Below are 27,713 nucleotides of genomic sequence, written 5' to 3' on the forward strand. Positions count from 1 at the left end.
CTCAAAATCTCAAAACTCATGGATGATTCAAATCAAGCGTGAGTTGAAACGCACCCAACTCAGCACCTAAAAACTCATGGATGAGTTGAATCATCGTAGGTTTTCTTGATGCGTTTTAGCATGAAAAATTCAAGCGTGATGCATTCCTTTAAAATCGCAGACGATTTCGTTCGCACGGGAGCGCTCGTTGATTGAGATTCATGAGTGATTTTACCAACACTGCGGGGAACAAAGTTACAGCGTGCCAAAGTTGGCAAGGAAAGATACAAAGTGCTAGAATGGAATGGGATTAAACCCACGACCTCCTGCCTATGAAGCAGAATTGGTAGCCATATAACCACCAGGCCCGTTTCGAGCAATAGAGGGGGCGATTGAACAAAAAGTTGTGAAAAAAAAAATTCTATGCTAAGAACAAATCAATACCTAATTTTTAAAACGACTTATATGCTTTTGTAAACAACAAAGATTCAATAGTCGATTTGGTGAATCTGATAGCATTGGTTTGCCTGGCAGTATTATCAGATTCGTCAAATCGATATTTGAATCTTTGTTTACAAACACAGATAAGTCTTTTTGAAAATTTGGTATTGAAATGTAACAATAATTCCTTGATAATGTTACAATATATGTAACCGAATCGTCGGATAAAAGCGTAAAACCCGTTTTTGCTAATAGGAAATAAATATACGGGATTCCACGTCGAATGCAAAAGTCTTTCGATTATGGATAAATGCTCGAAAAATGTAATTATTCCGTAAAATCAATAAAGTATTCTTACCTCACAGATGCTCTAACCCTACCTTACTCTATGGTGTATCTGGAATGAGGATGTGTTTTTTATTGTCAGACAATATTTACACCCTGATGTAGAAATTTAATCTTATCTGCATAATATCGCCTTGATGAAAATAATAACTTCATAACATCAATTATTTGGGATGCGAGTTATATTGTTAGTACCACCTCTCAGTATTAGTCATAATCTTGTTAAATTATTTGTTTCTAGGGAGTGATTTTTCGTTACTAGCATGTGCAAAACTGTCACATAGCCAACTAACAATAGGGGTATTCACGTAGCGCTTGGTATTCAGTGTATTTCTTGTATACGTGGTATATTTAGCCAAACATTTACGAGCTGGTATTTCTTTCAAAGGAAATCAGACTTACGCGACTGTATGCCGATACACTTCGATTTTGATGTGTATTCGTTTACACCGATTTAGAATACCATGTTCAAGGGGATTGATATGATATTTTCCAGAAAATAATTAACAAACGTGGAATCTTGCTCTTAATAATCGAGGTTCGGCAAGTTCCTATGTGCGTACCGCTTTGGGTTGTACATGACATTTGAGCAAGGCTGCTTTTCTCATTCTTATATGCTGCGTTTTGACAGGGCAAGTGAATTAAACAACTCAGCTGAATTGAATTGACTTGCCAAAAGTTGCACATATTCAACTTTCTTTTCGTTCAAGTGAATTGAATGCAGTGGTAAACATTTAGCAAATACGCCTTGTGAAAAATACCACCCTACGTGAATACCCTTAATGTGTTGTGAATAGTAAATCATTGCAAGAATTTTAGGCCTACTTTAAGGGGATACGGGAAGCACAAACAATCATCAAATCGTCATCATTTTCATCATTGAATGCTTAATTGTTTTTCTAATTTTGAACCAAGTCACTAAAAAGTCACTATTTGCATCCAAAAGTCACTAAAGTCATTATTTTTCGTAAAATGGTCACTAAAGTCACTATTTTCGCACCGCCGTTTGCAAAAAAAAACTTCAAAATAAAAATTTGTACCTACCGTTATCATCAACTAGATCAAATGCAAATCTGTTAGCAAAATATATAAATTTGAGAAATTGCACCTATAAAGCTGTTATTGAGAAGCGACTCCACGTTTGAAGTCTATGCTTACCCAATTATTTGAATATTTTCAACCCATTATTGAATGCATTAAGTATACTCTTGAGCACTCATTTAACAAGCATTATAAGGGTAAGAACTTCACTTGTGGTCATTTTTCATCGTTTCTAAATATCCATTTTTTGTCACGTCAATTTTGACATAATTCGGAGATATCTCTGCGACGAACCACACGGCATGATACATACCATCATTTTTCGATTTTTTGTCAGTTAGCTCCTTTCTTAAATTATTGGAGGTTTTATATTGTTTTCATAGCATTCATCTAGAAAGAAGCAGGGACTATAAAAAAAACTCGAAACACAAAAATGTTGGATTTTATTCCGTAAGATTATTCCGTACGATTTTTTTTCATGGATTCTCATTTCTTGGCGAAGTTTTTACAAGAATTAACGTTGCAATACTCGCGGAAATTTCTGAAAGACAACAGGAATGTCTGTAAAATATTCCGCCTTGAATTTATGATAAGAAAGAATTTCCGGAAGCTTTTGTGCTGACATTCGTCATCGGATTTCTGTTAAAATTACATAAGAATTGAAGTGTTTCCGCACAATTTCTGGGAAAATGATCCTTGAAATTTCCACAAAAATTTAAATTCTGTTGAAATTTCTGAAAAAAATCTTCAGAGTTTTCCAGAGCTATTTCTGCACCAAATTCAAGATTTTGGATCACATTTTACGAAACTTAGCAACTTTTTTAGGTTCTGAATTATTTCTCTCTGGATTTACCATATTTTTAAATGAATTCAAATAATTTGTACACAGATTTTTTTTTTTTAAAACGAATTTAGATTATTTTATTACCTAATTTTCATGTAAGTTTGTCTAATTATCAACAATTATAACAAAGCTGCAATCATAATTTAATATAAAATATAAAACGTTGATTATAGACATAATTTTGACTGCTTCATTTTTGATTGCTAAGTTTCGGAACGTAGGTGAACAGGACCATCTAGAAGGGATGTGATACTTATTGATATTTTCTTTGCTCTTTTTCAATGTGGTAAAATCATGTAAAAAATTGGAGACAAGCCAGCCTAGTATTAAAAGTCTCCTTAATAAAGATTTTTAAAAAAATGTAAAAAATCAGTTTTATTATATGAAGCGCACTGGAAGAGAAAACGTTCAGTAAATTGTGGTAACAAAAATTGATATTTTTCGCGTAGTTGGCAGGCGGCGCAGATTTGGCACCGGGCGAAAATTAGGTATGGTAAAATTCATGTTATATCTGAGTCCTGGTAATTTTTTTTAGTAACATCGGTTCACGGGCAACCGAGATCAGGGGCTCGAATGGCAAATGGTAAATGGGCACTGTATGTATTTAAATTTGTTATCTTGTCTTGTCTTAGCATATGCACAGCCAGTATTGAGAAGCATCCTGGAAATGTCGGTTTTGTTTCCGAGCACTTTCTTATCAGCATTAATATTTGCAGCGTTTCATAAATATGACACAAATATTAAAACGGCCAGGCCCACCGTGCAGGCTTGAAATTGGGAGATAATTCATAACTCCCCGGCAATCAGATTATTCAGTAATGAATAACATGATGATCAATAATGATCAACAAAAAGTTTTGAATTCACGAAAGGAAGAAACGGGGACATCCGTACCAACCATTCTAAATTCAAGGGGTATATGAAAAGGTGACGTTGGGAGTGACATTGCTAAGAAGATTAGTGTCACTCCTTGCTGATCAAACTTCTAGGGATTTAAATTTGTTATTATTAAAAATGTTATTATTAATTATTAAAAATCACTCTCCCTAGTTACGGTGAAGATGGGCACGGCCAGCAGTAGTAGTCCTCATGCTTATCTATTTTTTGTCTTTTCTTGATTTCTGATATCATTCTAGATAAGGATTTGAAAAAAATATGATACTTATCACTAGTGAGCTGAGGTGCATTTGCATTGTCACTGTGTAACTCGTAGTAGATTGGAAGCTAAACATTAGTTTCCAATCTACTACGAGTTACACAGTGACAATGCTAATGCAACTCAGCTCACTACCTGTTCAATACTTCATACAAAAGTCACTATTTGGTCACTTTTTCTGCATCTGAAAATCACTATTTGGTCACTTTTTTCGTCATCGTTGGTCTCTAAGTCACTATTTTGAACGGCATTTATCGCTACCAGCCCTGTAATGGCATCATGCACTGTGCCACCAAAGTACTCTTTAATGGGTAAAAAAGTACCCATTATGAAGTTAAATAGTTCAACTCATTAAAAGAGTAAACGTCGTTTACTCATTAATGAGTAAACCGTTTGTACGTCAAATTGACGAGTGATTTTTACCCACTATTGAACAACAGCTTACCTGGAAAATGTGTAAAATTTACCCCTTATTGTTTTTAGGAACAGCTACAAGAATTAAATATTCCATCAATCGAATAGTAAAAGCAATTATTTTTGGGAATATAATCGTAATGTTTATTAAAAGTATAAACGGCATTATAATATACATGAACTATAACATGTGTACACACATGTATTGTTTTTGCACTGATAAATTGGGATCTCACTCATCTTTTCCCAACTGTATATGATCATAGCTTTTATGACTGCTAAGAACATTCATTTTGCACTACCATCATAGTAGATAGCGATACATTCACAGGCGGCACGAATATTGTCACATGATACGAACGACTCGCGGGTAATACATTCATTGCCATGAATGGCATGTGTCTACAACACTATAATTGTCACAAGAGAATATTGTACAACATTCTGTCCGGTACAAACAATGTGACATGATAATAGCAGCAAAAATGTACTGTACGAATCACTGTTTGGAACTTCAACGGCTGTTATCTCAGTATGCGAAAAAACGGTATGGGACTGATATGCGAGTGGGGGCCAGGGTAGTAATAGAGATGGGCAAAACAGCTCATTGCAGTGAGCGGATCTGATCCGTTCAGCTCATTGAAAAGAGTCAGCTCTTTGGATCAGCTCTTCAGTTCTTTATTGCTACATATATTAAAACATAATTGTTATTATTATTATAATATTATTATTTTAATTTTAATTATTGTTCAAAAATTTGAAAATTTGTGTCATTCATATATTTATTCATTCATTCATCATTCATCTATTTACCTCACTTTGAAATTTTTAAAATGTTAAGCTATAGTGAGGTAATAATTTCTATTGAAAAACCGACAATTTTAAACTAATAACATTTATTACGCTTTTTCTGGCCGTCTAGTTTTGAAGTCTAGGAGTTCATTTAGAATCATCACATTTATTTCTATACAAGAACTAACTCAACATTTCATAATTCTGAGTTACATTTTGTTGATAACGTTTCTCAAATCGTTAATTTGAATAATTCAGTCCCTAAGTCTTTGATATGTATATGAACCATATCACGTGTCATAAGTTTTCTCTTCATACTGGGTGCAGTAAATCAATGTCTTGTTTTTTGGGGAATATAATCGTAATGTTTATTAAAAGTATAAACGGCATTATAATATACATGAACTATAACATGTGTACATGAACTATAACATGTGTATTTTCCAACAAGTTCTTCATCAAAACAGAATGCCACTGAAGTTTTGATTTACTGTCAAAATTTCAATCGCATGAAAAGCCCAGCTAAAATGAAGGAAATTCATAATAACATCTTAAGCTCGTCCTTCTCGGTTATTTTGGCAACTGAAACCAGCTGGGATGAAAGCGTGAATAGTGAAGAACTTTTTGGAAGCAGCTTTAACGTATTCAGGGACGATCGCGATTTCTTAGAATCAAAAAAAAAGTCTGGCAGTGGAGTTCTAATCGCAATCTCTATCAATTTTGATTCAGAAATAATAACTACCAAAAAATATAAGAACTTTGAGCATGTTTGGGTGAAATCTAACATTGCAGGAGAAACCCATGTTTTCTCCTCTGTGTATTTCCCACCGGAACATGCGCAAACAACATCTTATGAAAGTTTTTTAAAAACTGCAGAAGAAATTTTATCGGGACTTCCACCTGAAGTCAAAGTACATATTTACGGAGACTTTAACCAACGCACCGTTGACTTTATTCCGGATTCAGAGAACGAACAAATTCTACTTCCAGTCGCTGGGGAAAATGAAACACTTATGTTTATATTTGACAGAACTGCTAGCCTAGGACTTAACCAAATCAATCACATTAAAATCAACAGAACTGTTACCTTGATCTCCTACTAACCAATATTCAAGAAGATTTCTGTGTGACTAAATCATTGAATCCCTTATGGAAAAACGAAACATTCCACACGGCAATCGAATACTCTGTGTTCATTCATGAATATAAAAAACCCAGCGACTGTGACTTTGAAGAAGTCCTTGAATACAACAAAGCAAATTATGACAACATAAGACATAAGCTAAGTAGATTTAACTGGAAGCAAATTTTAGAGAATGAAGGTAATATTGAATCTTCCGTTGATGTCTTTTATAACATTATTTTTGATATTATTATTGACGAGGTCCCAAAAAGAAGAAAACGACGGAGCGGAAATTCAAAATATCCAATTTGGTACAATAGGCAAATAAAAAATTTAAAGAATCGATTTTACATAAAACTTACAAGCTAGACAAGACGAATGAAAATTTGGGAAAATATTTGAACATCTGCGATCAATTAAAATTAGCAATTGATGTAGCATTTGAAGAACACAACACGAAAACAGAAAACGAAATAAAGTCATGTCCAAAGAACTTCTTCAATTACGTAAAATCAAAATTAAAATCAGACAATTTTCCGTCAACCATGTATTTAGACGAACGCGTCGGTAATTGCTCGGAAGATATCTGTAATCTTTTGGAGATTTCTTCCAAGAAATATACACCACCTTTTCGGGACAAGATTGCGACCTTGTTTTTTTGCGCCTATCCCAGAATTCGCTAGGGATATCGGTGTTAATCAGATCATGGTGAACGATATTCTAAACGCTTTAAAAACTTAGATGCATCTAAAGACCCTGGTCCTGATGGTATTCCACCGATATTTATGAAGAGTCTGGCTAAAGAGATGACTGCACCTTTGTTTTGGCTCTTCAGATTGTCATTGGAATCCGGAAATTTTCCCAGGGTATGGAAAAGCTCCTATCTTGTGCCTATCTTCAAATCAGGCAAAAATCTGACATTCGTAATTACCGTGGAATAGCCATTATCTCTTGCATTCCCAAACTTTTTGAATCCATTATCAATGAAAAATTATTTTCACAACTTAAAAACAGAATTACGAATATGCAGTATGGATTTTCAAAGGTCGCTCTACCGCTACAAATTTAATAGAATTCATTGACTATTCTCTTAATGCAATGGATAATGGTAACTACGTGGAAGCTCTATACACTGACTTTAGCAAGGCGTTTGATCGCATTGACATTCCAATGTTACTCTTCAAATTGCAAAAAATTGGAATTGAGCCAGGACTCCTTAGATGGCTTGAATCTTATCTCACAGACCGGCAACAAATAATAAAATTTAACGGAAAGAAATCCAATCCCATTCAAGTCACTTCAGGAGTTCCACAAGGCTCTCATCTTGGCCCTCTTTTATTTATATTGTATGTAAATGACATTACCTTCATTCTCAAAAATATAAAGATTTTTAATTTATGCCGATGACATAAAGCTATTTATGGAAATAAAAATGAAGACGACATAATCATATTCCAGAATGAAATACACATGTTCTATACATGGTGCAAAAAGCCTATTGCAACTGAATGTTAAGAAATGCAACATAATATCATTCAGCAGAAAAAGAATAACACCAAATACACAAATTGTATTAGGGAACAATACTGTAGAAAGACACGAAAGAGTTAGGGATTTAGGAATGATTTTAGATTCGAAACTAACTCTTGTTGATCACTATAACACAATCATCCACAAAGCTAATAATATGCTAGGCTTTATCAAGCGTTTTTGCTTCAACTTTCAGGATCCCTACACAATCAAAACACTATATATTTCATATGTACGATCTATACTGGAATATTGTAGCATTGTATGGTCGCCTTATACAACCACACATGAAGAAAGAATAGAGTCAGTACAAAAACAATTTCTATTATACGCTCTTCGTAAATTAGGTTGGACGTCATTTCCTCTTCCATCTTATGAAGCACGTTGCATGCTTATAAATATACAAACTTTGAAAGAGCGTCGAGAATGTGCAACGGTTTCATTTGTTAACGATATAGTTTCTCAACGTGTTGATTCAACTGAAATTTTATCGAAATTTAACTTTTACATACCTTCTCGGCTACTTCGACATAGAACATTATTGTTAACCAACCACTGCTGAACTAATTACGCCAAATTTGGGCCTCTCATCCGAATGATGGCCGTTTACAATCAACACTGCGAAACTATTGACTTAACAATGTCTCGGCATAACATTAGACAGTATTTCCAAAGAACAAACATTACAAATCCAGCAATATAAATTCAAAATCAAAATTATACATCACTTTACTAAAAAAAACCTATTATTTAATTATACTATAGCATTACAAAAACAAACATGTATATGTATATGTACTAGTCTACGTTGGTTGACGAAATAAAATAAATAAATAAATTTGCGCGTGCTTCTAACCATGCGTAGTTGACATTTTCATACAAGCGAGCCCATTCATCTAATATATGTATTGGTTCCCGAAATGTGAGTGAACTAAAAACAAGAGGGTAAAAAAATACAGAGCACGGTGCTACAAACAAACAGTGTGCACATGTAGCATGCTGCAGTATGCTGGCGGGAAAACCCGTCGCAAGCAAAAGATCCGCTCCGTGCAAGACACAGCTCCCAGTTCGGTTCGTTTGATTTGAACCACATGGTTCGCTCGCTAGAATCGGTCGCGACTAATCCGAATTGAGATCCGTGTCGCACGGATTTGAGCTGGTAGCGTCACATGTTATTTTTGCTTGTGTATAGTGTATTTCTTATTCCTCTCTGCAGCAGAAATGATTTATGTTGCTTGGCTAGATGGTGTTGTCGCTTGGCTTGATAGTGCTTTAGGTGCAGATAATAAACAATCGGCACGTGCGCGGTACTGGACTGGAATGCTCATACAAGCTCGCTTGTGTTGTGTACCGCGAGCGTGATATTTTCGTTTGTGTTGAACAAAATACAACAGCGCGCGTACTGGAGTGCGTACGCTCGAGGGAGTTTCTCTAGGCGCGTGTTTGACAATGATTTCATCAATTTAAAGTAAGCTTCTGAGCTAGGTTTCTTTAAAAAAGATCCATGGCTCATCAGCTCAATGTAAGGAAGCGAATCTTTCGAACAGCTCCTGAGCGGAGCGTCCATCTCTAGGTAGTATACATTATTGTCAATATGATAATTCTCGCGTGATTTTTGAAAACGTCGTAAGTCCAAATGAGAGACTCTCTTTCATTACGCTCTCTTTTGCTTATATCTAGGCTAGCTTAAAATTTGTTGCAATATTTTCACCTCAGCACACTAGACAAAGCTATTTTCTTCAGGTCGGTGCTGGAAAATCCCATGTAAATGTTAGTATGGCTTTGTAATAATCGAAAGAGAAAGTAAACAAAGAGAGCCTCTCTTTTGGACTTACGACGTTTTCAAAAATCACGCGAGAATTAGACGTTTAAATGTTTGCATTTGCCCGGTATAAGGCAAAGTGTGTTGTTTCGCCTTCTTTAAATGTTCGCATTTGCCTGGTATAAAGTAAAATGTTATGTTTTGCTTTCTTTAAATGTTTGCATTTGCCCGGTATAATGCGAAGTGCGTTGTTTTGCCTTCTTTATATTGCGCATTTGCAAATATGTTTTGCTTCAAAATATTATTTTTGTTGCGATTTGAATTTATACAAGTCTGGTATAAACTCAATGATTATTCGCTTTATATAATAATTAGGTGAATTTTGAGGCTTTACAAAGCTAAAGAACACATTATTGAACTACTTGAAACATTATTAAAATAAACCTGCGAATTGGTATTGACCGCGAAATAGTACTAACCGCGGAATGGTATACCGCCAAATAATATAAACCGCGAAATGTTATACCGCGATATGATACTGAACGCGAACTGGTACGCCGCGAAATGGTTAACCGCGGAATGTTTTACCGCGAAATGTCGTACAATCAATAATTCATTTAATTATTTAGCTATAATATTTACCTAAGCCTTTCATTGAATCACTTTTATTATTTTCTATTTTTTTTTTTTTTGAGTTATAGTTTGGTGGTTTGGTGCAAATTGGTCAACTGACTGAAAAGTTAATCAATTTTTACTCAATTTGTTATACTTTTTATAACAATGCTAGTCCCGGAAGGTTAATCATGGAATATAACATCTATGTCTTTTTTATTCCAGATAACCGCCATAAAAGCTACAACTTCGTCCGGCATGTTACATCCAGATCTGAAACACTATACTCCAAAACCCCGTAATTCCGTGGGAGGTGAGTTCAAGACCATCGAAGCTGACCTGAAGCGTAAATACGGAGACGAAATTGTCGATGAACTACGTGAAACCGAGGAACGTCGTTCCAGTGGCCACCGTGGTAGTACAAGCAATGGTGACCGCCGGCGAGGTGGCGGAAAGTTTAGCAACTCAGGGCGCGATGGAATGAATCAAACTTCGCTCAATTCGTTTTTCTCTAAGAAGGGCACGGGTGCAACCAGTAACAATGCTGGATCATCAAGTTTGGCAACCCTGGACGATAATGATATGTGGGATGATACAGAATCGGCTGGACCGAGTACTGTGGTGGAAGCTAAACCGGTGAACGAGAAAGCTGATCTTAGTGCATCACGACGGTCACCTTCAATAGAAATTGTTTCCAGTGATTATTCTCACCGATCAAGAGATTCAAAAGATGATTGGGACCGCGAAGAGCACAGGCCTAAAAAGAGGAAAACTAGTACCAAATCAAGAGATGCATCTAGCGATCGTTCGCGAACACCAAGAGAAAAATCCCGTGAGAAGTCACGGGGGAGATCTAAAGGAAAATCTCACCATCGATCAAGAGATAGATCGAGGTCCCGTGAGCGACACTCATATCGTTCGGGAAGATCACATTCAAGAGATTATGATGACGATCGACGACGGCATAGAAAATCAAGAAGTAGAACTGAAGAGGAAGATGAATACAAAGATAGGAGATCCCGCAAAAGATACGCAAACGAGTACGAAGAAAGACCCCCTACAAAACGACCTCCTTCTCCTATAGAAGAATTTTCCTATGGTAAACCGAAACGCGTATCTCATTATGATCGACCGTCTCATAATGAATTCAAATCATCCTATGGAAGTGATCGACCCTCTCCGGTTCCATACCAAAATGATTTCAAATCATCTTATGGAGGAGAGCGACGCTCTCCGATTCCCCACCAAAAGGAATTTAAAGCTTCTTATGGAGTAGAGCGACCCTCCCCACTTCCTCCTCAAAAAGAATTCAAACCATCCTTTGGAGGTGGAAAAAAGTTCAATAGTTATGAACCAACTTCAGCCACTAGCAATTCGTTGCTTTCAAATGATGACATGTGGGATGATGATACTCCGTCGAACACAAAAGAATCGACGACAAACAAGGTATCTGATTATGCTCCTCCTCCTCCACCACCTCCAACGACAGCGAAAACGCCTCCTCCGCCGCCTCCTGCTAGTGGAGAATCCAGTTATTCCTCCGCATACTCAACCTACAACCAAACAAGCACGCAATCTGCCTATCAGCCACCTCCTCCACCTGTAATATCTCCTTCTAGAGAAAAGCCATCTTCCAAGAAAAGCTACGATTATTTGTTTGAAGCCCTGCAGAGAAACCTCCCAGTCAATATGAGCATAAAAAATCGTCAACCTCAACTTCAAATATCACCGCCGCATCAATACCCGTAAAATCCATAACAGCTGCCCAGTTCAATACCGCGGCTCAGATCCATGCCACTTTGCAGAAACTGAACGCTGCAATGTCTAACGCGGCTCGAAATGGCTCTACTTCATCGTCCTCGCCATCAACATCTTCACTGGCGGCCACCCTAGCGGCTATGAAAAAGACATCATCCACCGCTACCACCAGCGCGTCATCGCTGAATAACAGCAGCAGCAGTAGTAGCAACGCTAGCACCAGTAACGCCACTATTGCATCATCCTCTAGCTCTTCTACCTCTACCGTAACGGCACCAGCCGTGACTGTCGTTAAGCACACTAATCCCGAAGCGAGCGGCAAAATGCAAAACATACAACTAGAGCAGGAGAAAATTTCCAAGAAAAACCTAGCTGACGTCGTTATTCGCTTCCTAATGCCGTACTACCGTCAACAGAAAATAAAATCTAAGGAACTCTTCAAGGGGCTGGCGCGGAATATCTCTCACAAGTTTTACGATGTCGAAGTCGTTGGTAAGTTTATTACACATTATTCAAAATTGATTTAAAAATGCTCATAGTTTGCCTTAAATTTGCAAAATGTCGAATGTATGAGAATGAAAAAAGTGCTTTTTGACTCTCCAGCAAGAAAAAGGCAAAACAAATGTTCGCGAGTATTTTGCCAACTTCTCGCTATAAGGGGTAGGCTCAAAGTTTTCCACCAAAAAATGTCCATGACGCGAATAAATTCAATAGTTGTTTTCCAGCACTTCGGCAAAGATAAACTTCTTAAAGAAGACTTGAAAATAATAAACAACTAATCCTAACGAGCACACAAAACGTTTTCATTATGTCGTTCGGCATACCGTGCTGTGCCCTTATTCCGTTCACCTAAGACAATGCGCTATGTCTAAAAGCTCTAAAAAATAGCCGTTTAGTATTTTGAAGCTGCAATTTCGCTACATAGTGTCAATTTCTATGTACAATTGAAAATAAAATATGTTGGGATGCATTCATAGCTTGTCATAAGACGAGATACAATTAAGTGGTGGAATTCAATGGGATTGTCTTCTTCTTCTTCTTCTTCTTGGCATTACATCCCCACACTGGGACAGAGCCGCCTCGCAGCTTAGTGTTCATCAAGCACTTCCACAGTTATTAACTGCGAGGTTTCTAAGCCAAGTTACCATTTTTGCATTCGTATATCATGAGGCTAACACGATGATACTTTTATGCCCAGGGAAGTCGAGACAATTTCCAATCCGAAAATTGCCTAGACCGGCACCGGGAATCGAACCCAGCCACCCTCAGCATGGTCTTGCTTTGTGGCCGCGCGTTTTACCGCACGGCTAAGGAGGGCCCTCATGGGACCCAATGGGATTGTACAAACTCGTCTTATGACAAGTGAAGACATTCCACTGAAAAGCTCAAAATAGTTTTCTTAACAAAATGCATTCATAGACTTAGCCTCCAATAGTGAAAACAAAATTGACCAATTATGTGGTCCTAATTCCAATCATCGGAAATGGCATTGTTCCTAATTCCGTTCACTCGTGTTCCTAATTCCAATCACCCGAAAAACATTTGATTTCTTGAAGATGCTAATACCAGGCATCATTTTTCTCACAAATTCATCTTTTCACTTATTATAATATGTGTTGCAAATAAAAAGCTTAAAATGTAATTTTCTTCCAAATTTTAAATACAATGAATGATATTTCCTTTGTATAGCCAAGTTGACTGTTTTTTCGTTTGTTTCACTTACCATTCGAGATATATTCAACATGAACATTGATGCTAGCTGCCCAGTTCCATTTGGTACCACAGAAAGGACAGATACGATTCCTTATCGGAGTTTTACACCTTATCCTTAACGTAATTTTTACTAGAGCCTGAATACTAGGCCTTTAATTCTGACCTGAACCTTCCAAAACAATGTCTTTATTGGTTTGGAATTGTTCGTACCACTGTTTCGTTCAAATTGAATATTCTATAAAGTTCCGGTTCTTTAAAGAAATTCGCCAAGAGTTTCCGGATAAAGCTTTTAAACAAGAACGCCACAATTAAATGGATTGTGCTGTTTAAAACTGTCCGTATTCTTCGGAAACCCTTTCTTAACATTGTCCAGCATTCACTTAATAAATCATCATTAAATCATTAGATGCGAGTTGAACCGGCCCAGGGCCGAAAACCTCATTAATAAAGATTAACTAAACTAAACTAAAAAACTAAACTAAATTAACTAAACAAACTGTATTTTCCCGGCACGAGTTGAAAAAGGTCCCATAACCTTTTCGCGTAGAGTCGTTAACGGAATTCCTTTCGGTCTACCTGGTTGCGGGATAGAATTTCAATTGTTCACCATTCATATGGCTTCATGTACGATGTACCTTTTCTTGCTCATAGATTATATTCTCAAACACGGAATTTTCAGAATCCATCTTCCAAACCCAATGAACGGAATAAGGAACGAGTAGATTTAGATGTACCCTTATTCCGGTCAAGATATTTTTCACTTTTCAGCATTTTCTATCGGAAAAATACAGACAACAATTTGGTAATACGCTATAATGTTACCTGTTTTGTCTTGTTATGCTGCTGTGTTTAAAATCCAGGGCCAATTTTTACTTAAAAATGCTTAAATATTATGACAAACGTTCTTAGCAAGTGGATTAATGAAAACAGACAACATGTCGCTCGTAGTGACGACCAACAAATTTTGTTTAAATTTTCAATATTAATCGCTAAAAATGACGCTGGTTTTTATTTCATTTCATGCATACATAACCATAGAAAAGTACAAGGATATTTTTCTGTTGTTTTTAAACAAAAACTCTCTATTATTTATCATTTTGTCTTGCGTGAACGGAATTTGGCGCTGATTGGAATAAGGGCACAGAACGGTATAAAAGTACGATATCATTTCTGCGATATTTACCACAGACCATTAACGTACATATTTTTAAAAATTCGTGTACGGTTTCTTATATAAAAGTAGAGTATTCTTCATCTGAATACAAACCTACCATTGCCTTCAATTTAATGTAGACACTGAATATCACCTATCTCAAACATTAATAAATGTGGAGTAAATTATTTGATGAATCAATAAACACTTTTAAACCGTAAATATCACTACACAAGGAAATGATTCTTTTTCCAGTAGTAATTTGTAAAACAGTAATTCAATTGAATTGAATATGATTCAATTATATATATATATGTTTTATTGTAAATGTGCTTTTAAGTTCATCATTTGAGATTGTTTGGCACTGTTTTAGGTAGTTTTCTGTCTTCTGAATATACGCGGTATTAGGCATATTTACAACACAAGTCAAACGTCGAACACTATTTTCTTCATTTTTTTATGAGTTGAAGTACAAAACATATTTTTTCCTTCAAATGTATTAAATATTGATTAAAGCGACATAGTTTCAAGGGTGATTGTTGCAAATTAAATTTTATGTAGCGAATTTATTGTGGACACACGGTAATAGGGCATGTCACGGTATATAATGCAGATGTTTCCTCGCATTATGACTTCAAGTACAAAATTCTGCCACTAGAAGATCCATTATTCGCCATTTCACCCTTTATAAGATAATGTTATTATTTAATAATAAAATATACTTTTGCATACAGTTTATAAGAAAATTAGTATATGAGACAATTGTTGCGTAAATAATTTTATTAGATACATTAAAAACTCTTTTTTATCATTTTTTTACAGTGGATCGTAAGGTGAAGAAATACATTGACGACCTGATGACACACAAAGGTGTGATAGCAAGCGAAGCAGATTTCCCTAATTAACACACGACCACCCCCGAGGAGCCGGTTAAGCCACAAATCCCATGTAAATAAGTTTCATACAGTAACAACCAATTGATGCTTTCATTTCACTCATAATGCACGGCAAACAGGTAAGACTAGTGACAACGCCGTGCGTGCTTCATGGTGCATCTAGCTCTAGTGTGAATGATAATTAGTAGTTGGATATCGTAGCATCGAAAGATTTATGAACCTTATATCTTGTAGAACAAGAAGTACGTTTGATAAAACTCGACACTTACCATCCGTAAATCTGTATAGCGTAGGGAAACATTTCAATATTTATTGTTGATGGATTTATTTCTTTCTTAAATAAATAAATATAGTTGTATCATTTCGTGGTAGTGTAACCGAATCTTAAAGTTAAATGGTCTGTATATGCTAGATAACTGGGCAACTGAATGCATTCGAATCTTAGCAAATATCAAGATAAGACAACAGAACGACCGACCTACATGATTAGATACAATAAAATTGAGTCATTCGGAAATAATTGAAAAAAAAAACTTTACATTTTATCCCATTTAGTGTTTCAAATAGTTTATTCATCCGAACAAACCTGCTTCCATTACACAACTGAATACAATAATATAACAGTAATAATCTATGTTAAAACAATCGACATAAATATATAATTAAAAAAATAAAATATGTGTTCTACACAATAGTTCGTGTGCATAAAATATTTGTTAATATATAAGTTCACTTTAATTGACATCTTTAAAGTACGTCATCAATTATCTCCGCTCTTTAGCGATTGGTAGTACTCAGATAGAATCTTCCACGCCTTAGGTTCCATGAACCCATTCGGCGGATCCTGTCCATTGCGTGCCAACGTTCGCATTCTAGTGCCGGAAATGAAATCAAAATCACTCTTCCTGTTAGGATCGAAAAATGCCATCTGGGAAACAGATTTATCGTAGGCTGCTACGCGGAATGGTAGGATCTGTGCAACAGGGTAAGAATATATTTAGAAACGTTCGCAATGATTCATTACAAAATGAAGCGAAAACTCACCTCAATGCTATCCAATCCAGGTGACATTTTAAGTACCCTGGCACCATGGGTACCTTCGTATAAGTTGCCGTCAGGATACATTTCCTTGTCGGGATGCGGCATTCCAGCTGGGTCCCGTCCTACGATGTAGAAGTTAGCACCGGCATTCATTCCTAAGGAAATGAAAAAAAAGGAAACAATTTAAAACTACACAGAAGTAATACGCTACTACATAGAGGATTAGTTTTAAACTAATAACTAACTAATAAATAAATGATTGATGTCATTGACACATTCCATTTTCTTAGTCTAGACTGCACTATGGGGCCTGTTGATTCCTTTATCACCCCTACTGAAATATCATCCTTATAAACAATCCCCAAACAAACTTCACAAAAAACTGAATAAATGAGTTCTGTTCCATTTGTCTAGTGAATCGCTCGCTTTTGATTGTTTCTTGGACCGAAAACAAAACTTATAATAAAATTACAGTCCATTCTTAAGATCGCGAGCATTTTGGTCCTTCGACGGCCGAATGTGCAAGATCCCGGTGAAGTGGGCCAGTAAAAGGAAAGCTAAGGCGTGTGTGGTGTGCAGTAAAATCACTACACTGAAAGAATTAATAACGTAGTTTCTATCTGATTTTCATATAGAAGATTTCTAATTGAAAATCCAATAGCTTCTAATTGAAAATCATATAGATCCAGTGAGATAAAATGAAATTTGTTTGTCACATTGATACTATCCATGGCTATCTATCAATGTTATCAATGGCTTTCAAAATAAAATTTATGCGCTACCTCCATAGTAATTTGAGTAAATAAGGGCTTAGCCCTCCCTAGAAAAAAAATTAGCCTCCCTAGGACTTGAAAAGTTAATTGGCTTTGATATCAGTTTTCTACATATATAAAATTTTGAATTACTAAAAAAGTTTAAAGATCACAACCAGAGAATTTTTTGACTGCCTTCAAACCAATGAATGCGAATTTGCATAGTTTTTTTTTACAAAATGCATGTTATTAGTAGAATTCGATGCTGCAAATGAGACGGGAAAGTCGTTCGCTTGGAAACTCATCCGAGCCAACCGAAAACATACATATGGTGTTGAAGACCTGAACATCTTCAGCAAAAACATTCGGACATTATTCTACCGAATGTTAGCGAAACTGCAGCAGCACAAACAACCTATCACTACCGAATGGAAAAGTCTTGTCTGTTGCCGATTCCCACGAACAGCAATCAATCTTCTTTATGCTAATTTGTTGAAGCAGATTATAATAACGCTGGCGACAGAGTACAGTGATCATTCCCTAATTGGAGCACGGGCTCAAACCAACAGACGAATATCGAGGTTTGACCCAATTAAAAAGCGTCCTTAGGAAACTCTACTGCAAAAGATGCAGCACTGCATCGAGCTCAACTACAGAAGTGGTTTTCATCGAAGCGACGAAAAATGGGCGGCTATCGAAACAAACAGCGGAAAAAATAAAGAAAGTCCCTTCGCCTCATAGCACATGAGCCTGATCGTTAAAATAAGAGTGGTAAGATGCTCGATAATTTTTGAAAAGAAACTAAAAATAGAGAAAACAGATGGAACGGCTATAGCCAACCCCCCCCCCCCCCCCCAAAGATATATCGGGGCTAGTTACGACAAAGAGAAGATTCATTGATTACGTAACGCAAAAATGAACCATTTTCAACCCCCCTCCACACTGTCAACTTTTTGTATGGAGCATCTGAAAAATTTGTATGAGTCTTCACACTTCGGCAACCCCCTTCTCCCATCCAAGCGTTACGTAATTTATGGATGCTCCCAAAGGGAAAAGTTGATCGAGTTCGAGGGACTTCACAATGGCTTGATCATCAGGTTGAGTATGGTGCTGTGTCAGGCAACATCCGCTTTCATAACTCCTTCTTAACTTCGCCCACTGCTTCTCTGGTGGAGCTTCTGAAACCAGCGCAGCAGGTGATCTACCCAGCTCCTTTAACTCGATGTTTATCGATGCATGAAGAGCCACTTCTTAAATCACCGACGTTAAAAAGTGTGAGACAATCCAGAGAGGGATGATTCAAATATGACGTCCACTACTTTTTGAGATTTCTAGACCCCCCTTCCTCCTCTGTCACGCTTTTTTGTATACCTTGTATATGTAGTGTCACAAAATCTTAGACCCCCTCCCCCCCTAAAACCTGTGACATCATTGTTGAACGACCCCAGAGCGCCAGTCGCACGTCGGTTCGTCGGTGCTTAAACTGTATCAGCTGAGAAACTGCTTGGTTGTAAAGTCACTAGATATCTATAGTGACTTTACTTGTTTGGTCAGTCGGGCAGCGGGCGTTATTGGATCAGGATTCGATTTCCTGGGGCATCATAATATGATCTGTTTTTCTTCTTCTTCTTATTGGCATTACATTCCCACACTGGGACAGAGCCACCTCGCAGCTTAGTGTTCATTAAGCACACAGTAATTAACTGCGAGGTTTCTAAGCCAGGTTTCCATTTTTGCATTCGTATATTATGAGGCTAGCACGATGATACTAAGGAGGTCCCTGTTTGTTTACTTCTCACGTTATTTTTAGTTTGCCTCTGCTGTTGCTGTTTCTCGGGATTTGCTGTGTCGTTGATGATTTTGATGTTAACATTGTCAGTTGGGGCTTTTATTCCATGTCATTGTCTTTAGGGGAAGGTCCTTCCGAATGTTCTGATTCTGAATACGTAAACCCCGGATTGTCTCAAGTTTTCGTCTCATTGTTCCCTTCCTTCTTTCTTGGAGGAGAGAGGGCTTCGTTTTTTTTTGCTCCTGGTGTGTTTTCAAAAGATTTTTCAATTTTATGTAGATTCCTTTCAGTATTTCGAGTTCATTTGTTGAAGATTTTTGTTGATTTCTTGAATAGAACTTTCCATCGCTTCTTTGTATTGTTTGATATTAGCTTCGAACTGCGTTTTCATATACTGCCCATAAATTTATAACAGTCCCATGTAGATAGGAAATCAAGCAAACGTGGGACCGTTATGAATTTATGGGCAGTATAGGCTTGTAAGGTTTCAGCCAAATTTTGCCGTTACTGCTTTAGCTGGGTAGTTTTGTTTGCTTGGGTTTTTTTCATTCAGTTCGATTTGTTCATCCTGTTGAATAGTAGACTGCCCATAAATTCGTAACAGTCTCATGTTTGCTTGATTTCCTATCTACATGGGACTGTTATGAATTTATGGGCAGTAGAGAATTTTACCAATGCATGCATCATGCACTTAATACAAATCACTTACTTGTGTACCGAACTTAAGGTACTTGCAGCATCTAAGTGGGTTCGGGTACCACGGTCGCGTTTCCAGAAGAAAGTAGATAAATTTTATTTACTTGGGTAGGGTGGTTCCTTTCACGGTAAGTACAAACATGGCAGTCTGGGTTTTGTTATCAATCAGTCTTTTTAGCATTTATTTATTTATTTAAGGCCTACATCAACAGACTACTTATGTCCTAATGATGGTAATAAAAATATAAGTATACATATCGTCAAAATCGTCAAAAAGTATACATATCGTCAAAAACAAACACTAAAACAGCTATCTATTGCGAAGTGAAAAAAAATACGCAGAGCAAATCGTAGGAAGCGTAGTTGCACGGACTCAATTCGTTCGGCACCGTTCGTATAATTGAGATTCCAAACGGCGGAGCAATACTCCAGTATCGACCGCACCAGTGAGCAATACAAAGACTTTAGACAGTAAATGTTGCGTGACGTTGGTTATTCGCTGGTCAGCCATAACACCGAGACAGTCACTCTGCCTGCCCCTGTTCTCAAAACCGTCCCATGTCAGTTTTCTTCAACTTCAGTAATAAGCATTTGAATTTTTCAAACTCGTTTTACATGAAGAAATACAAAAAAAATCTAATAAATTGATAAAACCTGCAATCTTTCTTTCATAATTATATTTGTTTTTTTTTGTCCCAAATTGTATCAAAATCTGTATTGTGACTGTCATGCGAATAAATATCAAAATGAGATAACACAAGTGGGTTTTGATTTTTTAATTTCTTGAACGAAGATTATTATTTTATCAGTTTTTTTTAGATGAGGTCATTTTTGGCTTATTTCTGAAAGAAAATTAAATTCGTCAAAATTCGATATGGGACTTTTATGCGAATCGCGGCAGAACACGAGTTTAATGTTTGTGCTCGTAGATATTCACGATGATTCCATCGGTTACCTTTTTAATTTTTGCCTAATACCGTGAAGCATCCTAATTGTGCACACTTAAGATCTGACAAAGTTAAAACGTTCATTGAAAAACATAAGTGGCCATTTAGGAACATTTGCTACTGACCGAACGAATAGCTATTACTATCCAAAATATCAAACGAAGCTGTTAAAATAGGGTCTGATATAATTTTCAACTATTTTTCCGCAAGCTTTAATTCTTTATAAGTTCATCATAACATTGGTTCAAACCTGTACAAACTACAGCGGCAAATAGGACAACCTTCACAAAGATGTTGCAGGGGTAAATAGTAAAATTATTGGTTTGCATCGTTATACGAAGAGTTTTTTATCACATGGCATGTATGCGGGTAAAATGAACACTTGTATCAAACTTACAGAAATTTATGATAAAAGTTGTGCAATTGTGAAGCGGAAGTTGAAGAAACAAACCATATCAAATAACCAAGATAAAACTTTGAATATAGAAACTTAATTTTAAAATAAATGATATTTTAAAACTTTTTTCCTTCTTTTTATTATATTGATGATTAAGAGCTTTTCAAAAGATATACCAGATTTTTCAAAAGGTTCTCATGATCTCAATTAGTTGTATATACAGTGCTAGAGTTAAAAAAGATAATTAAATGTTTCAAAAGGGTTTTAGAAGCGATGTTCATTTTACCACCAGGCAGTGTTCATTTTACCCGCACTATTTTTGAATATGCGAAATTTCGATGTTTTTTATTTCGACGAAAAACTATATAAAACAATGTTTATTAGCGAAAAAATTGTTCAGTGCAATAAGAATATGAGTTAAATTGTTGGGCCAAGTGGTTAAACTGGCAAATTATCCTTGTTTTATAATTGAATTCAACGCGTTTCCTTAACGTGTTCATTTTACCACATGTTTCCCTATGAATCTGAAACCGTTGTATGCTCCTTATTTCGCGCATAAAAATAGGATAGTTCCTTATTTCGCGCAAAAATGTTCCTAACTTCGCTCATGATTGGAATTGAATATCGTTATTGGTTTGATGAAATATAATCAGTTAACCAATAGAAGCATGCATCCATCCATTGTTCAAAATATGCAGATAACGGTATCAGACACCGTCAGTGACCCATTCTTTAGCCCCTATATTTCGACCCTCTGGTGCTTTGCTTAGATTTTACTTCATGAATTTTAGTTGACACAAGTCATAATTCCTAATATATCGTTTTCTTCAGAAATATAAACCGTATTTTAGGAAAAAAGGCATTGTATGAGCCATGTTTAACTGGTGTATTAAAAAAAGTTTCAATTTTAGAGATATCATGTATGAAAGTCTTAAATTCCGCTATCTCTTACATAGGACATCTTCAAACATGTGTTTCATATAAGACATCTTCAATATTATATAAGGGTTGCTGACGCTCAATCACCTTTCCCTTTCAAGCGCATTGAAAAGATGTGGTTTGTTTTCATCGGGAAACGTTTCCCGATGAAAACAAACCCTATCCTTCGTAGGCGCTTGAAAGAGAGAGGTGATTGAACGTCAGCAACCTCTATAGCCACTTTTGTACAGTAAAATCATTTGTTTACTTGGGTCATGTTCTTCGTCTCTGTGCTAAGCATAAGCAAATATGGCGGTCGATAGAAGGACCAAATTGAAATAATTTTATTTGGTGTACTAAACCAAGTTTGTTTTTCAAATTCTTTCGTGAAAAACACTTAACAACAATGATAGTTTGTAATCCTTAGTTTGTCGCGAAAGGCGAATTTTGATTCATACTTACGGCCATATTTTGTACCATCTTTTAGAATGGGATCTAAGTAATGAAATGGATGGTTTGAGCACAACAAATTTTATGAAGTGAATGGCCGTCTTTTGTTCAAGTTCAATACAATATCCAAATCAAACCTGAATTCAAAACTAATCCAACTAAAATTAAAATAAATTCCAAATCCAGATCCAATCCTAATCCAATTCACATCCAAACCAAATCCAATATCCAAATACAGTTCAAATCCAATCCAATTTCAATTGAAAATCAAATTCAATTCAAATCCAATTCAATCCAATACAGATCCAATCAAATAGAAAAATTGATGAGATTTTGGAAAATACAATGATGGGGAATAAATCTATTTATTATGATACATATGTTCAATCCAACGCGAAATAATTTTTATCCAATTTCTAAAATTCATTGCATTTGGTACCGGGTAGGTCGAAAGCAATATAGGATTATGCTAGGAGGGTCGCATATCTAAAAAGGGGGGGACCTTTGCTCTATACTGAACTGTGAACTGTAGGAATATCCCAACAAAACCGAAGTTATATATGTTCAAATTTATATGTATTACAATAAAAATAAATACTCACTGGATTTAGCATGCCACTGCACCTCAGTTGGACCGGCATACATCATAGGCGACGGAAAGATAGCCAACACTGTATGTTCCCGTTTGAGCACACCTGAGTCCAAAACGGCTTGATGCTGCGCCATTCGAACCGGCAATGGAACATCATCATCCTTCGTCCATCCACCCAGTGGATGTAACATTAGTACGGGGTTTTTAAAGCCTCGCTCCAGCAGTTGACGTCTGCAGTCGCTCATCAACAGTGCATGTCCGTTATGTATAGGATTACGTAATTGAAAAGCGAATATTGCATCCGCTTTGATTTCATTGAATCTTTCACGAAGCTCATTTGGAGTTAGTCGGTAATTATCCAATCCATCATTCCAGCGAATCTTCTCCAAAACGTCCACTTCTCCGCCTACTAAATATTGTCCAGATTCCATTATCATTTTTATATACGGATGGTTTGCATTTGACGTGCCAAACTGCCTGGCGCATCGTTCTTCCTTCCTTTGGAAATAAAACTCTGGCTTTCTAAGAACAGCAACGATGCGGCCTTCGTACGATAATGACAAAGCACTAACGCCCTCGAGTTTATTCTTATCATCTTCACTAACCGATAATACTATTGGAATGGACTGATTCTCTCGCATTGTCTCATCTTCACTTAACATGCAGTTAAAGTGCAATGCTTGCAGATATTCCTTTTCGCGCATGAAACCTTTGAGTGGATGGGCCCAGCCCTCTGCTAATACTTGTAACCATTGAAGTTCAACGGTCGTTATCGGAATCGATGGCAGTGTCTTAGCTTCCGCTTCTACATCAGCTTTTAAGTGGTCCGGAACGAACAACTCCGGGATAGGTTCATCCTCTTTGATGAACTTTGGTATTATATTTTCATCTTCTAGAAGTTTAATTACTTTGAACGTTGATTGTCTCACCGTCAACCCTTCGGTAGGAACTGATAGATCTGGGGATTCTGGGGCTTCGTAGGCTTGTGTTACACCGGTAAATCCCTGAATGGAACCTGCTCGAGCTTTCTTATATAAGCCCTTCACATCACGTGTCTCGCACACCTCCAGGGGAGTATCTACATGAATTTCAAAAAATTTCAAATCTGCATCCTTATGAATCCGTCGAGCCATTTCGCGATCTTCTGCAAACGGTGAGACAAAACTACATATTGACACCACCCCACTGTCGGCAAACAGCTTGGCGACCTCTGCCACCCGTCGAATATTTTCCTCCCGTTCTGCTTGGGAGAATCCCAGATTTTTGTTCAGACCCGTCCTGATGTTGTCCCCATCGAGACCGTATGCGGGTATGCCTTTCGAAACTAGGTAGTCCTCTAGTTCGAATGCAATGGATGTTTTGCCGGCACCGCTCAGCCCGGTCAGCCAAACTGTACATCCCCGGAAACCGCGACACAAACCCAGATTGTTGCCACGGGTCTCGCGCGTTACGTGATGCTTCTGCTCGGTGACATTGGTTGCGACTTGAAGGCACTGTGGAAAGAAAATGAATAAACATAATTACTTACAACGTATTAGCGTTTAATCACAAGCACAAATGAGAAATCAACAACAATGCAAAGTCGTATATGATACCGTACAAGATGATACAATACCAATTGATTGACGAGATACGTCAATTTCTTGCTCTACTGTGACATAACAAGAACATAGGTAATATTCGAACTTGAGTGATACTTGGTTTACATAAATAATATCTTCACAAGGCTTGTCCCCTGCACCTCAAATCCTTACAGGCTTTTAGCTCTCGATGCAGACTGTTTTATAAACCCACAGATACACCCTCGATTTGTCGAGGATAATAGTATATAGAGGGGAACTGTTCGGTACTTCATCTAATAGCTCCCAAGTTCATCTCATCAAAAACGAAGTAATGAAAAGGAATTTGATTTGTTTCTTATTTTTGTGATTTTTTTTCAGCAGTAAGCACGCATGTTAGCAGAAAGAAGCGACGATACTTGTGCTGTATTTCTTTGTTTTGCGATAAGATCGATAAGATGAATATATTTCGCTAAACTTTTCAAAAGGAACTAAGTAACATTTTTTTATGAATTAATTCGAATACCTACTGCAATCAATAGACCAAGTTTTTGATTGCAATATGCACTCAAATAGGGGCCCTCCTTAGCCGTGCGGTAAGACGCGCGGCTACAAAGCAAGACCATGCTGAGGGTGGCTGGGTTCGATTCCCGGTGCCGGTCTAGGCAATTTTCGGATTGAAAATTGTCTCGACTTTCCTGGGCATAAAAGTATCATCGTGCTAGCCTCATGATATACGAATGCAAAAATGGTAACCTGGCTTAGAAACCTCGCAGTTAATAACTGTGGAAGTGCTTAATGAACACTAAGCTGCGAGGCGGCTCTGTCCCAGTGTGGGATGTAATGCCAATAAGAAGAAGAAGATGTACTCAAATAATAAATGTTATTTAGGTCCTTTTGAAAACTTAAGGTGGTTATACAACAAAGCCACAAATCGGCCATCTTGGAAACCACGTGCTTTTTCTAGTGATTTTTCAAGAGCACGAATTGAGAGAACCAGATGGGAATGAAACATCCATAGATTGTTTGCTTACTCATGCTAAACAATCGACTTTAATTTCAGCATTGTACGACAATTATTACGCTAGATTTGAACTTTTGATAATAGGAGTAGAAACCCGTGTGGTGAATTTGAAATTCACCACAGGGCCCTATTGTATAATCACCTTAAGCGATATATGTTTAATGAGATGGAAAACAGAACAGTTCCTATATGAAGCAGTATGGGTCCCTGGGTCTTTTGACAAAAGCTTGTTTTTGGTCTTAATGTACACTTATGTATACAATAAATACAAAAATGTTTTGTATTAATAATAATAAGAACACACTCGTGCATGCAAACACACATTAACTTCAATGAGTTTGCATAAACGATGAAAAGATAGGAAAACCGTTTTGGGGGTAATGTCGACCATTCAAATTTATAATCTCTATCTGCGCAATGTCATGAAGGGGGACCGTTATTTTGAGTAATGAGCACCTGATAATTCTATTTATGGACATGCGATATTAACCTTTCAGCATGCGTGCGATTCATGTACCACTGTCGTTCATGCTCTGTAGCTCAAGCGATGTTTTTCCGTTTGTGATGTACAACAGCGCGTGCTTGAGTGCTAAAATACACGTTTTCATATGCAGTCTCATGCTTTAATGAAATTTTCCCCATATTGAATAAAAAGAAAAAAATATAGTCGACCCTTTTTGAGTGTAAAAGGAACCATTGACTCAAGAATATACAAGGCATCAAATCGAAATATCTACTGCCTACATTTTTTTTCGTAATGTCTTTAAATCAGCTTCAGCGCTCTTGATGCGAAGGACACTACGCATGGAACTTAGGGGAAAGTGGGCAAGATGGCCACCCTAAGCGGTAACCCTTGTAAACTAGTGAAACTCTTTCAAAATCTGCTGATTTGTCCATGAAACACCTTCATGATGACCGTTCTTTGACATAAGTATAAATATACACTGAATAATGACGTTTCAGTATCATATAAACTGGTTTTAAAAAAGGTGTTTTATGATGCCTATATTTACCATATGGGGCGATATGACCACCCCTCGGGGCAAGATGAGCAAGGCCTAAAAATTATATTAAAAAATTGCTAAATTTATTTAGAACAGGGTACTCTTTTCCTGCACTTCTATGGATTATGTACACATGATGTTCCACTTGAAAATGTCGAATTCCATGTTTTGACCACTGGCTCTACGATATCAAAATTTGCCAAAAGCTGATTTTTTACAATTAAAACTATGTATATTCGTTATTATAAATCATCTTTGATTCAGGCAGAAACTCTTTTGATCATTTTTAAAATGCATTTAAGGGTTAGGCGACTCTTAACCCTGGAGATGACCTTGTTTCTAATACAGTTGGCAATACCGCCCCAAGCCGACATATATACAAAGATTTATATCCTATCGATCATTATGACTGTGAATCTCCTCAAATTATTATTGTAGATAGGCTATAGTTATATAAATGCCTTGGTAAATATCAATTTGTGCTAAAAAATCAGAAATTTAGGCTTCAATCCTTAAATAATGTAACCACAAAATTATAAGAAAAATCGAATTTCAACTAAACCATCTTCAAATCAATATTCCAAAACAAGTGAGATTGTCAAAGCGCGTTTTTCAGTTGTACAGCCCTTTTACATTATTGTTCATCATCCCTCGTAATAATAATGTGAATATAATGCTCACTTAAGTCATACTTAACGTTGGCTGTCTTGCCCCATATGGCGATCTTACCCTACTTTCCCTATTTGCGCATCAAGATCTTTCCTTAAAACTAAAGTCTTACGATTTATTTTGAATTTGTAACGTTTGAACTATCCTTTAATTTTGCCTAGGAATAAATACTCTAAATAAGGAATTTGGAGCATGCATCGGACCGGACACACCTCTAGTAAAAGTCCCATGTGTTGGGCCACATGCGCCAACGTGTGATTGGGTGGCAGCCAAACGCAAAGATTCACAGGCTGAAGCCCCCCACGCAATACAGCGG

At 36.8% G+C, this 27,713-nt stretch overlaps 2 protein-coding genes across 3 annotated transcripts in view; one reads left to right on the forward strand and one right to left on the reverse strand.

Annotated features, from left to right (window-relative positions):
• LOC134203709 (uncharacterized) overlaps positions 1-15,936 on the forward strand; it is a 47,453-nt gene extending 31,517 nt beyond the window's left edge. The window contains 3 exon segments of the mRNA XM_062678570.1: positions 10,265-11,725; positions 11,728-12,289; positions 15,486-15,936. Coding sequence (XP_062534554.1) covers positions 10,265-11,725; positions 11,728-12,289; positions 15,486-15,568 — 2,106 coding nt within the window. The 3' untranslated portion in view covers positions 15,569-15,936.
• Positions 15,937-16,109: 173 nt separating this feature from the next.
• LOC134203710 (bifunctional 3'-phosphoadenosine 5'-phosphosulfate synthase-like) overlaps positions 16,110-27,713 on the reverse strand; it is a 55,949-nt gene continuing 44,345 nt past the window's right edge. For both annotated transcript variants that reach the window (XM_062678573.1, XM_062678572.1), the window contains exons 2-4: positions 23,152-24,634; positions 16,604-16,755; positions 16,110-16,532 (exon numbers count right to left, since the gene is read on the reverse strand). In XM_062678573.1, coding sequence (XP_062534557.1) covers positions 16,320-16,532; positions 16,604-16,755; positions 23,152-24,634 — 1,848 coding nt within the window. In that variant the 3' untranslated portion in view covers positions 16,110-16,319. The remainder of the gene's footprint in view (positions 16,533-16,603; positions 16,756-23,151; positions 24,635-27,713) is intronic.

Source organism: Armigeres subalbatus, unplaced genomic scaffold (genome assembly GCF_024139115.2).
Source record: "Armigeres subalbatus isolate Guangzhou_Male unplaced genomic scaffold, GZ_Asu_2 Contig207, whole genome shotgun sequence".
In the NCBI taxonomy this organism is placed as follows: domain Eukaryota; kingdom Metazoa; phylum Arthropoda; class Insecta; order Diptera; family Culicidae; genus Armigeres; species Armigeres subalbatus.